Here is a 17,649-nt window from a genome sequence, read left to right on the forward strand (position 1 = left end):
ATGCAGTCACAGGGATGCACCGAAATGAAAATTCTAGGCGAAACCAAGAATTCTGGATGTGTTTGGTCGAAAACCGAAACTGCTTTGTAATAATTCTTTATTTTATTCAATAATATAAAGTAGTTTTGTAAGACTTTTTTTAATTTACCTCAATTCTAATGACACGGAATTTAAAAAACAAGCCAATAAAATAACCACACTTTTATTGAAAGAAAATTGGACAGAAAATATATTAATATTAAATATCAGTGTATTATTTTTATTCAGTTCTATGCCACAGAATCAGATATAACTGTTGTTGTTGTTGTTGTTTTTGACTAATTATCCAATTGTAATGCATTACATTTAAAAGTAACTTTCCCCAACACTGGTCATCTGATCGTGTAAATCACGATTCTGTATAAAGAAATATCAAGTAAACATATAAAAATATAAAAACCCTGCGTTTCCAGGTTATAATGCGGATCATCTTTCAGATCAGAGAGTAACTTCACTCCTAATTTTCCTATTTTATTCCAAGATAGATCCAATTGTCTTAGGTGTGAGGGTTTGATCTCAGAGCTGAAGCCAGAGCAGCACAACCTTCATCTGTGACGCCACAATAACACAACCTGTAGAGAACAATGACAGAATGTGAATTGTAGTTGAAGTGTGTGTAGTTTGTTATTGACTCTGGTGTCAGAGCAGGTGAGGAGATATAATGTATAATATAATATAATGTCAAGCATTGCTACATACTGCTGCTGACAGAATGAGATTTGTGCATGTTGATGCTGTTTGAAACCGTCCCCAGATAGCAAAATTCCTAAGGCCCAGATCAGGCCCACACTGACACTCATCTGGCCCACGTACCTCGTGGAATGATGGCACTTGGACGGTCCGCTCCGGTTTGCCAGATTTGGGCCTCAAGTAAGCCTTAGCATTGCCGCATGTAAGCCAACCAAATAAACCAAAACTGGCCCTAATGTTGGCCACAGTTGATTTTTATTCGAACCCTGGTCTTCCTCACATTCCTCATGTGGCCCATATGCTGCATGGAATGGTCGCATTTTGGCAGTGGCCCACAAGCAAGCCACGGCACAGCCACATTTTAGCTAATAATGAACCAAATAAACCATAAAGTTCTAGAAACGTGTCCTACTTGGTAAAACATCCTGACCCAGGTTTTGCACAAGCAGCAATTATAAATATTCAAAGACACATTACAATACTTTAAAATAAGTCCTTCACAAGTTTGAACTTAAATGCTTCTCACTCAGACTCTACCTACACAGTAAGTCTGTAAGTGTCATGGCTACGCTGTGTTAAAGAGCGCAAAATGAAGATGAAAGGTTACATATCATAAGTCTTTAATCCAGCAAGGGTAAATCCAAACACAATGTAGCACAGCAACATTTAAGAAAAGTAGACATAAGACCAAACAAACTCAAAGTGTTGTTTATATTGCAAACTTTTACCACAACCACAGGTTGAGATACTGGTCAAAGGTGACAAATACCTTTCTTTCCATTTCTCCTTAAATATCCACCCTTTCAGGTCAAATTTCACAACTTGACACACAAGCAGTTACAATGTCGCTATCAGGATAACTGGGCCACATTGTGGCATCATATGCAGGTCACTTTAGACTCACAGCCACATTAGCCGGTGCTTACCATGCCATATCTTTGCCAAAACTGGCCCAGATACGCTTTAGGATAACTGGGCCACATTTGTGGCATCATATGCGGGCCACTTTAGACTCACAGCCACATTAGCCAGTGCTTACCATGCAATAGATTTGCCAAAACTGGCCCAGATACGGTTTTGGATAACTGGACCACATTTGTGCCATCATTTACGGGCCACTTTAGGCTCACAGCCACATTAGCCAGTGCTCACTGTGCCACATCTTTGCCAAAACTGACCCAGATATGCTTTAGGATAACTGGGACACATTTGTGGCATCATGTGCGGGCCACTTTAGGCTCACAGCCACATTAGCCAGTGCTAACCATGCCACATCTTTGCCAAAACTGGCCCAGAAACGGTTTTGGATAACTGGGCCACATTTATGGCATCATATAAGGGCCACTTTAGGCTCACAGCCACTTTAGGCCCACAGCTACATTAGCCAGTGCTTACCATGCCACATCTTTGCCAAAACTGGCCCAGATATGCTGTAGGATAACAGCAGTGCTGTATCATTGCCTTAAGTGGCCCAAATCTGCATGCTATCTGGGTCAGGCCTGAACAGACACACAAAGCTGAATGTGAGATATTGTTTCATAATGATATTACATCTTTACATCTCATTTATTAACTCTTGTGATCAAACACATCATTGTGTCATGTTTGGCAGCTTATAAACAAACAGAAATCACACATTAGTATCTGAAAATTCAGAGTAAATCTGTGTGACATCTGTGAGAACACAATGAGCTCATGGGATTTCAGAAAAAGTGGAAAATAAAAGGAAAGTAATCTCTTACACAGAGATGGGCAGGTGAAGGAGTATTAATCAAACTAGCAGAAGCAACTGAAGCTCCAGTAAATGTTTGATGGCCAAAAACAGGAGCAAGAGCTCATGTGATGTGATGAAGATGAATGAAATGAACTTCATCTTCAGTCATTTGTGCTTAGTTTTAGTGTGTCTAGTCAGAATTCACATTAAAGGACACATCTTACTTAAGACAAAGACACAAGACTTATCAGAGAGATGATCTTACCACAGTATCTCCAGTTTACAGTGAGGATCCTCCAATACAGCACAGAGAAGCTTCACACCCAAATCTCCTAGTTCATTCCCAGTCAGATCCAAATCTCTCAGGTGTGAGGGGTTTGATCTCAGAGCTGAAGCCAGAGCAGCACAACCTTCATCTGTGATGCCACAATATTTCAACCTGTAGAGAACAATGACACACTCTTCACTCTCTCAGATCAGATCAGTTTAACAGTGAATCCATTAGTAAAGAGAAAGTACAAATCAAGGTGTGATGCATCGTTGGACTGAGATTTAAAATGTCAAAGAACAAAAAAACATGATCATAAATCATCTAAAGTCTCATTCAAGAAAGGTAAATAATGTATATAATAATAAATAATATTTCTTTATTGTACTGTCAGTATTTTAAACCAAATTGTCTTATAAATACACACATACAAATCTGTTTAATCACACTATTCATTACACAGCTGAGTTTTATACTGTTATCTGTATTAATATGTAGTGGTGTGTGGTGTGGTGTGTGTGTGTTTCTCCTCCATCACCCAAGGATAGTAAAACCTGAGATCACAATGGTGATTCAAAGTGCATTACATAAAAGGAAATAAAATAATCATAAAAAAAATAAAATCGCAACAATAAAAAAACTTTTAAAATGATTTAAAAATTGATTTAAAATGAAATTAAAACAGTTAAAATAGAAAATGATTATACATAAAATACAGTGTTAATCAGTTCGGACGTAGCACAGTGCTCACTCAACAAATGCACAGCTAAACAGATGAGTTTTGAGTCTGGATTTAATTGTGGCTCAAATTTTAGCACATCTGATCTCTTCTGGAAGCTGGTTCCAACTGCAGGCGGCATAATAGCTAAAAGCGGACTCCCCTTGTTTTGTGTGAACCCTTGGTATTTCTAACTGACTTGATCCTAATGATCTGAGTGGTCTGTTGGGTTTATATTCAGTGAGCATATCTGCTATGTATTTATGTCCTAGGCCATTGAGTGATTTATAAAAGAGTAAAAGTACTTTAAAATCAATCCTAAATATAACTGGACCTGAGGACTGGTGTGATATGCTCAGATTTTCTGGTTCTAGTCAGAATCCTGACAGCAGCATTCTGGATGAGCTGCAGCTGTCTAATGGTCTTCTTTGGAAGGCTGGTGAGAGTCCATTACAATAATCCACCCTGCTGGTGATAAAGGCATGAACAAGTTTCTCTAAGTCTTGACTGGACACAAAACATCTAATTCTTGCAATGTTTTTGAGATGATAGTACGCTGATTTAGTTACTGCTTTGACATGACTACTAAAACTAAGGTCTGTCTCCAGAATCACACCAAGATTCTTGACCTGATTTGGCAGATAGTACTTACTCCTCAATGTATTACAGTACATTACAAAACAGTACATAATAACATATTCTGTGTATATGATTCTATTCATTAAAAAACAGATGCTTCCTTATAGTGTCCTTGCTTGTATCTATTCCTAAAGCCACCGCTACACCTGCTCCTAATCACACTGAAGCTGCAGCAAGAGAGTCACAGTTTTGAGTTTGGGAACAATATGAGCTGCATGTGGTTGGTTCACCAGCCCATCTGATCAATGTGAGGACATCACATAGAATTTTAATTATATACATGTTAGACATTTTATTTCCATGTTTTAAACATTTTCTTATGTTTTCTTTAATATAAACACCTCTCTAAGCTAATATACAATGGAATAAAGGAGAAGAAATGCAGATTTATACTCGGGTTGGTCGCCTCAAAAGCCTACTGTCTTTACTCTGCCACTTATCTGACTGGTTTCTTTGGTAATTTTGTCTGCAAACAGTCAAGCCTTTGCTAACAAGACAAGCCATTAGTAGTTAGTGTAAACAGACGATCCATTTAGAGGTTTTGCTAATGCAAACGCACAATGTTTTATTTTCTGTATCTCTGTACCTTGATTGACAGTTGTCTCATCCAATCAGTAGTAAGTATTCCATTCACAAACAATACCTAATTTTTACATTGTGACTTTTCATTGTTTTCAGACTTTTTGGGTGATTCGTTTTTCACTTCACAAATACTAGTTTACAATGTATCATATATAATCTTACCACAGTATCTCCAGTTTACAGTGAGGATTTTGTAGTGCATCGGAGAGCATTCACTAATTTTCCTAGTTCATTCCCAGATAGATTCAGTTGTCTCAGGTGTGAGAGGTTTGATCTCAGAGCTGAAGCCAGAGCAGCAAAACCTTCATCTGTGACGCCACAACTCAAACTGTAGAGAACAATGACACACTCTTTACTTTCTCAGATCAGTTTAGCAGAGATAAACACAAAACACAAATAAACATGTTTGATGGATCATTGGACTGAGATCTAAAATGTCACAGAACAAAAACAAGAGCCTCATTTAAGAAAGATTTAAGATAATATTACTTTGTTGCACAATGTCAGTGGTTTAAAGGGGTCGTGAACTGAGAAACCAAAATTCCCTTGATTTTTGACATAAGAGGACATTGTGCTATAAAAATATCCTGTAAGTTATTAAGGATTTTCAAAAAGATTGAAACTAAAAGACTATGTTGTGCTGACTATATTGGATCTGATGAGGCACCACACAAGTGTAACTGTTTTTATTACGTGATAACTATTGCTTTGTCTCTTCTTACAGATTTTTGATATGTATTAAGTTATTTACAGTGCTTTACTAAAGTATTCATACTCCTTAATTTTTTTTCACGTTTTATGTTTCTGCCTTATGTTAAACTGCTTTAAATGACTTTTTTTCCCACATACACCATATTGACAAAGCAAAAACAGAATTGTCACAACTTCATGAATTTATTAATAAATAAAACTGAAATAAGTACATTGCATAAGTATTCATACCCTTATTTAGCTGAAGCACCTTTAGAGTCTCAAGTCTTTTTTTTTTTTTTTTTGATACAACAAGCTTTGCTCATCATCATTTGGCAATTATCTGCCATTCACCTCATCTCTTCACCTCTCAAGCTCTGTCAGGTTGGATGGGGCAGATGCACATTTTCAGGTTTCTCCAGAAATATTTCATTGGGTTCAATCCCAGGCTGTGGCTGGGCCACTCAAGGACATTCACAGAGTTGTCTATAAGCCACTCTTGCTGTGTGCTTAGGGTCATTGTCCTGTTGGAAGGTGAACCTTCTTCCCAGTCTGAGGTTCTGAATGCTCTGGACTGGGTTTTCATTAAGGCTATCTCAGTATTTTGGAGCATTGAGCTTTTCTTCTACTCTGACGAGTCCCTCAGTCCCTGCCGCTGAAAAACAGCCCCACAGCATGAGGCTGATACCAGCACACTTTACTGCTGGGATGGTATGCTGCAATGTTTCCTTCAAACATTACGCTTAGAGGTTCATCAGACCAGATAATCTTGTTGCTCACAGTCTGAGGGTCCTTTAGTTGCTTTTTTGCAAATTCCAAGCGTGTTTTCATGTGTCTTCACTGAGGAGAGGATTGTGTTTGGCCACACCACCATAAAGCCCTGATCGGTGGAGTGTTGCAGTGATGTTTGTCCTTCTGTAGGTTTCTCCTGTCTCCACATATGATCATGGAGCTCAACTAGGGTGACCATCAAGTTCTTGGTCACCGCTCTAACCAAAGCCCTTCTCCATCAGTTGCTCAGTTTGTCCAGGAAGAGTCTTGGTCATATCAAACATCTTCCGTTAAGGGTAACAGAGACTACATGCTTCTGTGAACCTTCAAAGCAGTAGAATTTTTCTCTGAACTCTTCCCCAGATGTGTGGCTTGACGTAATCCTGTTTCTGAGCTCTACAGATAGTACTTTTGACCTCAGGGCTTGGTTTTTGCTCTGATATGCATTTTCAGCTGTTAGACCTTTTATTAAGACGTGTGCTTTTCCAAATCATACCCATTCAATTGAATTTGCCACAGGTTAACTTCACTCAAAGTGTAGTAACATCTACAAGCAATATGAATGCTCCTGAGCTAAATTTAAACTGTCCCAGATAAGGGTTTTAATACTTATGCAATATAATCATTTATTTATTTTTTTTGTTTTGTTTTTAATAAATTTGCAAAGATGTTAAAAACCTGTTATTTGCTTTACCATTATGGTGTATGGAGTGTAGACTGATGTGGGGGAAAAAGTAATTTAAAGCAGTGTAACATAAGGCAGCAACAAAACGTGAAAAAAAAAAAAAAAATGAAGGGGTATGAATAGTTTCGCAAGGCACTGTATTTGTTTTTGACCTAAATCACTGCAGCTTCCATCTGTGAAGGACGTAGACTGTCAAACACACACAAGTGTTAGCCGATCATAGCAGTGGGCATTTACTTCCAAGTCTACAATCTCCCATGAATGGAATGGAAAATGGAAGAATGGAAAATGTACTCGGTTACTGTAACCTCGGTTCCCTGAGATACGGAACGAGTACTGAAAAGGCTTTTTCCATATGGGAAAAGCCTTTTTTCTCCTGAACTGAAGCCTTATTCAATCACGCAGTGAAACTGCACGACTATTGGTTTGTGCAGTGTATAAAAAATAAATCAATGGGTCAGCAGCGGAGATGCACGAGCCTATGGCGATGAAGCCCGTCAGAATGGGCGGAGCCATCTGGCCATATAAGCGGCCGTCTCGCCATAGGATCCTCAGTTTACTTCGAATGAAGCGACGACTGAGTCGTGCAGCTTCCTAGCACGGCAAAGTACGCAGTACTCGTTCCGTATCTCAGGAAACCGAGGTTACGACAGTAACCGAGTACATTCCCTGTCGATACTCCACTCGTACTGCGTCTTGATAAAGACGCATATGGGAACTCAATTCAATCACGCCGTGCTATGGTAGAGGAACGACTACATAATATACCTCCTTAAGCACTCAATGCCCATAGGGAAGCATAATAGTAAACTCCAAGGCTAAAACGGGCTAAGCTCATAGAGGTTACGCCCGGCCTGGGTGATTGTTCCAGATGACTCTTACATATTCGGTACTCCCAGGACTGAAGCATGCAAGCAACCAACCAGAGAGCTTGACCGCGTGCAAATCTCTGTAACAGACACACCGCTAGACCACGTCCACAATGAGGTGATGCCTCTTGTGGAGCGGGCTCGTACTTTGATGGGGCATTGTAGGCCCAAGGAAGAGTACGCTAGTGTAACGGAATCCACTATCCATCTGGAGAGCCTTTGCTTCATAACCGGAAGCCCTCTGGCACAGTTATTGAAGCTAACAAAGATTTGTTCCGACCTCCTAAAAGGGCGGATTGCGCAAAGTAGATTCTCAAGGCTCTGACTGGGCAGAGCAAGGATAACTCCCGGTTCTCATCAGAGGGAGGAAGTGCAGAGAGCGTGATGACCTGAGCTCTGAATGGAGTGGAAAGCACTTGGGCACATAACCCTGCCTTGGTTTCAGTGTCGTTAGGCCCGAATTCCAGGCAGGCAGGCATGGCTAGTGGAGAGCACCTGCAGGTCACCTACTCGCTTGACCGACGCTAGTGCTAAGAGCAGAGCAGTCTTTTAGGGACAGTGACCGAATGGTAGTGGACTGTAGCGGCTCAAAGGGAGGGCCCTTCAGGGCTCTCAAAACCATGGGCAAGTCCCATGTAGGGACTGTGAGGCGCCGAGGCGGATTCAGCCTCTTGGCACCCCTCAAGCAGCGGACAACAGAAGTGTTCCTGCCCAATGATTGACCTGCTATAGGGTCGTGTGAGGCCGCTATAGCTGCTACGTAAACCTTGAGTGTGGACGGGGAACGTCCCTTATCCAGTAATTCTTGCAGGAAGGACAGAACCACCGATAGGTCAGAGGTAGACGGGTTTTCACCACGGTCTACGCACCACGTGGAGGACACAAACCATTTAAGGGCATAGAGGAGTCTCATAGACGGTGCTCTAGCCTCAGAAATGGTATTCAGCACGCTCTCTGAGAAGCTCGCGGGCTCCCGTCGAGCAGCCAAAGGTGCAGGGCCCAGAGATTGTGCCGAGCGTGCCAAATTGTCCTGTTCACTTGAGACAGGAGGTCCCGTCTCAGAGGAATGGGCCACGGGGCTGCTATGAGCAGCTGAGTCTCTGACAACCAAGGTTGATTTTTCCACAGGGGGGCCACCAAGAGGGCCCTGTGTCCCCAATCCTTGATTCGCCTGATAACCTGCGGAATCAGGGCGATCAGGGGGAAAACGCATAAAGGAGGAGGTTGGGCCGTTCGAGGGCCAACGCATCCTCGACCTTCGAAATAATAAGTCAGGCAGTAAGTTGTCTCCCGAGGCGAAGAGGTCTACCTCGGCCTTGCCAAAAGATCTCCCAATTTCTCTGAACCATCTGCGGATAGAGCGTCCACTCCTCTGAGGGGACATTGCTCCAAGATAACCTGTCCGCTCCCTGGTTTCATTTGCCCGGTATGTGCACTGCTGTTAGTGAGCGTATATGGGGTTGAGATCATTCCAGAAGGCGTTCTGCCAATAGGCAAAGGCGCTTCGAGGAAAGGCCTCCTTGGTGATTTATGTAGGACACCACAAGCATGCTGTCCGAGCGGATTAGCACGTGGTGTCCCCTCAGGTCTGGCAGGAAGAACTGGCAGGCTTGACATACTGCTGGCATTTCCAAGCAGTTGATGTAAAGCCGTTTCTCCACTTTCGACCAATGGTCGAAAGTCGGTCTGCCCTCGCACAGCGCCCCCCAACCTGTGTTGGAGGCATCTGTCGTGACAACCTTTCTTGGCCACGCTCCTTCCCTTCCAGTGAGGGTCTTTCTAGGGGGCTAGGGCTGTTATACAGGCCTGGCTCACCCTGATACGCAGACGTCCGTGATGCCACGCGAGTGATGGAACTTGTGGTTTAAGCCAGCGCTGGAGAGATCGCATGCGAAGCAGACCAAACTGTAGCGCTGACGACGCTGCAGCCATGAGGCCTAGCATCTTTTGAAACGCCTTGAGAGGGCGGGTGGCACCGATCTCGAAGGAGGTCGCGAGTTCTCGCATGGCCAGAGCATGATCTGGTGCGACTATGAGTCGAGTCGAGAACTGTACTCAGGAACGATATTCGCTGGCTGGAAAACAGTGTGCTCTTGGCGAATTTGACCCTGAGTTCTGACCGGGCCAGAACGAGCCAGTCGTTGAGGTAGTTGAGAATGCGCAATCCCATCTATCTCATGCATTTCGTAAAAGTGTGGGGTCCAGAAACAGTCCAAGGGAAGGACCGTGTACTGATAAGCCACTCTCTCGAAGTCGAATCTCAATAATCGCCTGTGATGGGGGGCTATCTGGATGTGAAAGTATATGTCTTTCAGGTCCAGAGAAAAGAAACAGTGCTCTTGGCAATTTGCGACAGGGTCTGCTTCAGCATGATCATCCTGAATGACCTCTTCATGAGGGTGCAATTCAGGTGTCTGAGATTGAGGATGGGCGGAGGCCGCCATCCTTTTGGGGACCAGGAAGTAACGGCTGTAGAAGCCTGACTCGCTCTGGGCTGGAGCGACCGTTCTACGGCGCCCTTTGCCAGCAAAGTTATCACCTCGGAGTGCAGGACGTGTGCCTTTTCGCTCTGAACAGAGGTGGGAACCACGCTGCTGAAGCGCGGGGGTCTTTGTGCGAATTGCAGTGAGCAACCTCGTTTTATTATCCCCATAACCCAGTCTGACACTCCAGGGATAGCCTGGCAGGCCTCGGCCCGTGTGGCTAGGGTTAATCGTTTCAAGCGGCAGGCCGCCTGGCCGGGACCTGAAGCTCGCAATAAGAGGGAGAGGAATGCGATCAGCGATCAGTTGTGTGGGCGCTATTTGAACGGGCCCAGTGTACACAACAGAGCTGAACGGGGTGCTTGGAGGCATGACAGAGGCCGTTTGGGGGCGCTAGACTCGATGCTTTGTAACAAGAGCATTCAGCCCCTGTGGCACGGCCCAGAAGCATCAGGAGTCTGAAGCTGTCAGTTATAATCATAGTGACAGCCTTTTCTTTCGATCTGCCTAAAAAGATCAAACCGCTCATTAGAAGAGGGGCATTGATTATCATCGTGTGAACACACCGACAGATCCAAGGAGAAGAGAAACATGAGAGCGGGGGAGGCGGGGCCTGCTACATAGAGGACCATGAGCGAATCAGGACAGAGTCTGGCTGAAAGCAGGTAGCCTCAGGTGTTTCATTCTCCGAGCTTTGCTAAGAGAGGAGAAACGGGAGAGTGGAGCTGCCTTCATAGAAGGCGGTCAGCGAGCGGGGAAGAGCGAGACTCATACTCTGACGAGCATTCCATCTCGGTGAGGTTTCCCTGCACGAGCCACACTCGCAGTGGCGGCATTTGCAACAACACCGAGAAATTTGCTCTTTCAGAGCACTCACCGGATGGTGGCAGCGAACAGGACCAGAACTGCTGCGATGCTGGAGCGCGAGGAAAAGGTGGCGGCTCAGCCATTGGTTTGTTTTTTATACACTGCACAAACCAATAGTCGTGCAGTTTCACTGCGTGATTGAATAAGGCTTCAGTTCAGGAGAAAAAAGGCTTTTCCCATATGCGTCTTTATCAAGATGCAGTACGAGTGGAGTATCGACAGGGAACTGTATTTACCTCGGCATAGTTGAATAATAAGAGTTCTGTACATGGAAATGACATAATGGATTTGCAGATCCTGAGCACCACTGACAAGCATCTGATCTTGTAAAATGTGTGGTAAGTACTGCCGCTTCATAGTATAAACAGAGTTCGTGCGATCGCGAATCTTGAAAGTGAAAGTAAAAAGCGATCGTGCATTTGAAAGTAGTTAGACAGACATTTTTAATTATTGACAAACCCAAATAATTTATTCATATGCCACTTCTCTGTTTTTGAATCTAACGGTGTCACTGATTTGATATAAACACATCAAAATACTGACGACCAAACTCTGGACAATATCTGCAGCACTGAAGATTTATGAGATTTTGACTTTGATTTTCTTAATGTTTTAACTGAGGCGTGATTGTGCTCAGTGATACTTACAGAACTGATCTGGATTCTTTAATCACAGGCAGCAGCTTCTTTAGAACTTCCGTATTTTCAGCCTCATTCTTTCCTTCAACAAATTTATCAAGACAAAATTCATCCTCTTCTGATGTCAACAACACAAAAACTATAGCTGACCACTGAGATGCTTTTAGCTATTATGCTGCCCGCAGTTGGAACCAGCTTCCAGAAGAGATCAGATGTGCTAAAACATTAGCCACTTTTAAATCCAGACTCAAAACTCATCTGTTTAGCTGTGCATTTGTTGAATGAGCACTGTGCTACGTCCGAACTGATTGCACTATGTATAATCACTTTCTATTCTTAAATGTTTAAAAAAAAATTTAAATCAATTTTTAAATCACTTTCTTTTTATTGTTGTGATTTTTATTATTTTTAATAATGACTATTTCACTTCCTTTTATGTAAAGCACTTTGAATTACCATTGTGTATGAAATGTGCTATATAAATAAACTTGCCTTGCCTTGCCTTGAGATGAAGAGAGTTTGGCTCCCTTTATTGTTCCAGGTTTCAGATACCGTTGTATTTGCTCCACTAGTGAATGATCACCCAGTTCATTCAGACAGTGGAACAGATTGATGGATTTCTCTGGAGAATCAATGCTCCTGATCTCCATCTTGAAGTACTCAACTGTTTTCTTATTTCTATCAGAGCTGCTTCTTTTCAGTGTCATTATTTGTTGCAGGAGAACCTGATGAGACTCCACTGACAAACCCAGAAAGAACCGCAAGAAAAGATCCAGAAGTCCATTTTTACTCTGTAGAGCCTCATCCACAGCTCTCTGATGCAGCTCAGATAATGAAACATGTTCTGATGAATTGAGTTGAAACCAGACCTGAACTTTAGACTGTAAAGTCTGTTTAGTGGTTTGGGCAAACACATTTAAGTTGTGGTTTGTCCAGGAGAGGTGCACATATAGAGCTGCTAGATGTTCCTGAATGCTCAAATGAACAAAGCAGAAGACTTTCCCCTGATACAAGCCCAACTCCTCTCTGAAGATCTGAGTGCACAATCCTGAGTACACTGATGCTTCTGTCACATCAATGCCACACTCTCTCAGGTCTTCCTCATAGAAGATCAGGTTGCCTTTCACAAGCTGCTGGAAAGCCACTTTCCCCAGTTTGAGGATCATGTCTTCATATGTCACCTTCTTCTCATAGTCCTTCTCACGTTTGATGTTGGTCTGAAGGATCAGGAAGCGTGTGTACATTTGAGTGAGAGTCTTGGGAATCTCTCCACTCTCTGCTGGACTCAACATCTTCTCCAGAACAGCGGCTGAGATCCAGCAGAACACTGGGATGTGGCACATGATGTAGAGGCTCCTTGATGACTTCAGGTGTGAGATGATCCTGTCGGCCAGACTCTGATCACTGATTCTCTTCCTGAAGTATTCCTGCTTCTGTGGCTCATTGAAGCCTCGTACCTCTGTCACTCGAAGGACAAACTCAGAGGGGACAAGATCAGCTGCTGCTGGTCTGGAGGTGATCCAGATGAGAGCAGAGGGAAGCAGATTCCCCACAATCAGGTTCATCAGCAGCACATCCACTGAGGCTGATTCACTTACATCACACAACCTCACAGCGCTCTGAAACTCCAGAAAGAGATGACACTCATCCAGACCATAAAAGATGAACAACACTTTATATTCATCACTGGATATTTCCATTTCTTTAGTTTCAGTGAAAAAGACATGAAGAAGATCTGAAAGGCTGAGTTTTTTGTCCTTCATCAGATTGATTTCTCTGAAAGGAAGTGGAAATATGAGCTGGATGTCCTGATTCTCTTTCCCTTCAGCCCAGTCCAGAATGAACTTCTGCACAGAGACTGTTTTTCCAATGCCAGCGACTCCCTTTGTCAACACAGTTCTGATGGCTTTGTCTTGTATGTTGGACAATCAGAGTTGTCTTCTGAGGCAAAGAGGTCGTCCTCTGCCCTCCCGAAGACTGACCAGATCTCTTGAACCATTTGACGATGTAGTGCCCATTCACCCGGGGCTACCTTGCCTCTGGACAGCATGTCTGCGCCAAGGTTAAATCTGCCCGGCACATGAACCGCCCTTAGCAAAAGGAGTTCTTTCTGTGCTCAAAAAAGGAGGCGACGAGCCATCCTGTAAAGAGTGTGTGACCTGAGGCCATAAGGCCGAGCAACCTCTGAAAAACTTTTAGGGGGCGTGTCATCCCCGGTTTGAGAGATGCCGCCAATCACTGAATAGTCAGGGATCGTTCCGGCGTAATCCATGCCCGCATTTGGGCGGAGTCTAAAATCTTTTCCCAGAAAGTCTTTTTTCCCAAGTAGCACAATCTTTTATATTATAAGCATCTCCAGAATATGCCGTCTGAATATCTGAACCCTGACACAGGAATCGCCTGTAAGTTCGGCTTCAGGTCTGAGCGCTTTATCAACCAGATGCTGTTCTGATATATTTTTCCTGTTGAGAATTGCATTTGTGGAGGTTTTACCCATTTTCCTTTATGAAGAACGAGGACTGGCAGGAAGATGCAAGAAATGTAATTTACATGGACAATCTGGAACTTATTTTTTTAAGCAATTTAAGCGAACACACTTTATAGAGTTTGTGTAAAAAAAACATAAATTATCAACTTCTTAAGGATGTAAAAGACATTAAATGGACAATGATGTTTGAGTTAGGTTCTTCCCAGAAAGGTGTGAAAACCCTTTACAGAGAAGGTGGGAGACCTTCAGTGGACAGTCATATCCACAAACAGACACAATGCATCCATTATTATAATGAAGATGATGGTTTTTCATGTGTTTTTTTTATTATTATTATTGAATGTCAGCATCTGATTCTGTTTTAGGTTTGCGAAAAGAGTGTGTAGTTTATAAGTAGTTTTAATCAAGCATTGTTTATTTAAAATACATAAATATTTAAAAATAAATACATTTAGAAGTGATTTAATTGTATTCTGTATATGGTGTGGCAAAGTTAGCATTATGCACATATAGTCAAAAAGACAAAAAGTATTTTTTATTTTATTTATTATGTGAACCTGATGATCAGGGAAGTTTTATTTTTAATTTAAGGTTTTTTTCTTGTTCTCTAAGTAAATGCAGATTCTGAGAAAAATGTATTTGTAAAGATTTGTATAAATGATTAGGTATTTGTGATTTGAATCGGTTAATTATAGATGACTCTCTCTAGTAACTGCATGTCAGTATCTCAAGCCTGTGATACTAGTTTAAAAATGACATTTTTGACTCGGTAAAAGATGCTTGAGGTGTTTTTAAGGAAGTTGCATAAGAAAGTACCACATACAAGAGTGTTTTACAGACAAAAAATAACCACCTCCACGATTTTAAACTCTGTCTATATTGTGCAACAGAAACATATTTGTTCACATCTCCCTCTTTAAAATGGAACGTGATACAGGGTCATTCATATACATTTTTCCTTATACATCACATTTATATAAATTGAAAATAAAACTTATAATTTTTTTTTTTACTTAAAAGGTCCATGAACACACTATGCATCAATTACGCATTGTCTGATGAATTGCTTTGCATTTAAACATGAATGGCGTGAGTGATTTTCCCTTTTTGGCAAAAATCGCTGAGAATGGCAAGCAGTATTGATTTTGGTCACAACAGAAAAATCATTTGCAACATTTTGTACCTTTTATTTATTTGGTGTGAACAGGAATTACACTTACCAGGCATTGAACACATTCAGATTATCTTCATCCAAACTCATTCAAATCTGCTGCAAGCACACACAGTGATAGTTAAACCACAAACCCTGAAACATCAAACATGCACACAGATGTCTACTGTAAACATCTACTGTAAATTCAGTTTATTACAGTATATGGCTACTCACAAAACAAATAGATACATGTGCATGAAATATTGATTTGATTTTTTTTCTGTTTATTAATTTTACCTGAATATTATCTTAAACCTCTCACCAAGAAAAAATTGTACATTACAGCGCACAAAATAATTGGCTTCACTTTAAGCATACATGATGGTTTACTGTGATTGTTTACTCTACTGTTATCATTTTTGTTAGTTTATTTTTTTTTTATGATTTCATAAGCTTATCCACCTTATGACACTTTGCGGACATTATGGGAGTAACTTTCGTTAAACAATCAGCGGCTGCCAATAAACTTGTTTAAAGGGTTCGCTCAATAAACACTTACTGTGAAGTCTGTATTTATAATGCATAGTAACACTTTATTTTGACAGTCCACTTTAGACATTCTACTAACTATAATTAACCATGCAACTCCATGTCAACTAGCAGTCATTAGTGGACTAAATATCTGCTCGCACTTTATTTTGATGGACATTCTACTGACTATAAGTTACTTTGCAACTACATGTCAACTTATTCTACAAACCCTAACCCCAAACTAACAGTCTGCTGATACTCTAATGACAGCTAGTTGACATGTAGTTACAAAGTTATATTATACTACTTACAGTGGGGGAAATTATTTGATCCCCTGCTGATTTTGTATGTTTGCCCACTGACAAAGAAATGATCAGTCTATAATTTTAATGGTAGGTTTATTTGAACAGTGAGAGACAGAACAACAACAAAAAATCCAGAAAAACGCATTTCAAAAAAGTTATAAATTGATTTGCATTTTAATGAGTCAAATAAGTATTTGATTCCCTATCAATCAGCAAGATTTCTGGCTCCCAGGTGTCTTTTATACAGGTAAGGAGCTGAGATTAGGACCACTCTCTTAAAGGGAGTCTTGTTACCTGTATAAAAGACACCTGTCCACAGAAGCAATCAATCAATCAGATTCCAAACTCTCCACCATGGTCAAGACCAAAGAGCTGTCCAGGGATGTCAGCGACAAGATTGTAGACCTACACAAGGCTGGAATGGGCTACAAGACCATCGCCAAGCAGCTCGGTGAGAAGGTGACCACAGTTGGTGCGATTATTCACAAGAAACACAAAACAACAGTCAATCACCTCGGACTGGGGCTCCATGCAAGATCTCAGCTCGTGGAGTTTCAGCGATCATGAGAATGGTGAGGAATCAGCCCAGAACTACACGGAGGATCTTGTCAATGATCTCAAGGCAGCTGGGACCATAGTCACCAAGAAAACAAAGTGTTGTGGTCAGATGAGACCAAAATCCAGCTCTTTGACATCAACTCAGCTCACCGTGTTTGGAGGAGGAGGAATGCTGCCTATGACCCCAAGAACACCATCCCCACCGTCAAACATGGAGGTGGAAGCATTATGTTTTGGGGGTGTTTTCTGCTAAGGGGACAGGACAACTGCACCGCATCAAAGGGACGATGGACGGGGCCATGTACCGTCAGGGCCAGAACACTGAAAATGGGTCATGGATGGGTATTGCAGCATGACAATGACCCAAAACACACGGCCAAGACAACAAAGGAGCGGCTCAAGAAGAAGCACATTAAGGTCCTGGAGTGGCCTAGCCAGTGTCCAGACCTTCATCCCATAGAACATCTGTGGAGGGAGCTGAAGGTTCGAGTTGCCAAACGTCAGCCTCGAAACCTTAATGACTTGGAGAGGATCTGCAAAGAGGAGTGGGACAGAATCCCTCCTGAGATGTGTGCAAACCTGGTGACCAGCTACAAGAAACCTCTGACCTCTGTGATTGCCAACAAGGGTTTTGCCACCAAGTACTAAGTCATGTTTTGCAAATATTTATTTGACTCATTATAATGCAAATCAATTTATAACTTTTTTGTTGTTATTCTGTCTCTCAATGTTAAAATAAACCTACCATTAAAATTATAGACTGATCATTTCTTTGTCGGTGGGCAAACATACAAAATCAGCAGGAGATCAAATAACTTTCCCCACTGTATACTTAGTAGAATGTCTGAAGTGGACTGTTGAAATAAAGTGTTGCCTAATGTGTTATAAGGGTGTTCTTATAATGCATCCACAATGCAGACTTAAAAAAAAAAAAAAAAATATATATATATATATATATATA

General features: G+C 41.8%; 1 protein-coding gene across 1 annotated transcript; it reads right to left on the reverse strand.

Moving 5' to 3' along the window:
• Window positions 1-535: 535 nt before the first annotated feature.
• LOC131524092 (ribonuclease inhibitor-like) lies at window positions 536-15,387 on the reverse strand. The gene is made up of 4 exons (XM_058750830.1): window positions 15,362-15,387; window positions 4,813-4,978; window positions 2,709-2,882; window positions 536-611 (listed from the first exon to the last, which is right to left on the reverse strand). Exons 2-4 carry the CDS (start codon window positions 4,860-4,862, stop codon window positions 536-538), a joined length of 300 nt encoding a protein of 99 aa, XP_058606813.1. The 5' UTR covers window positions 4,863-4,978; window positions 15,362-15,387.
• Between the last annotated feature and the right edge of the window lie 2,262 nt (window positions 15,388-17,649).

Source organism: Onychostoma macrolepis, chromosome 18 (genome assembly GCF_012432095.1).
Source record: "Onychostoma macrolepis isolate SWU-2019 chromosome 18, ASM1243209v1, whole genome shotgun sequence".
Lineage (NCBI taxonomy): Eukaryota > Metazoa > Chordata > Actinopteri > Cypriniformes > Cyprinidae > Onychostoma > Onychostoma macrolepis.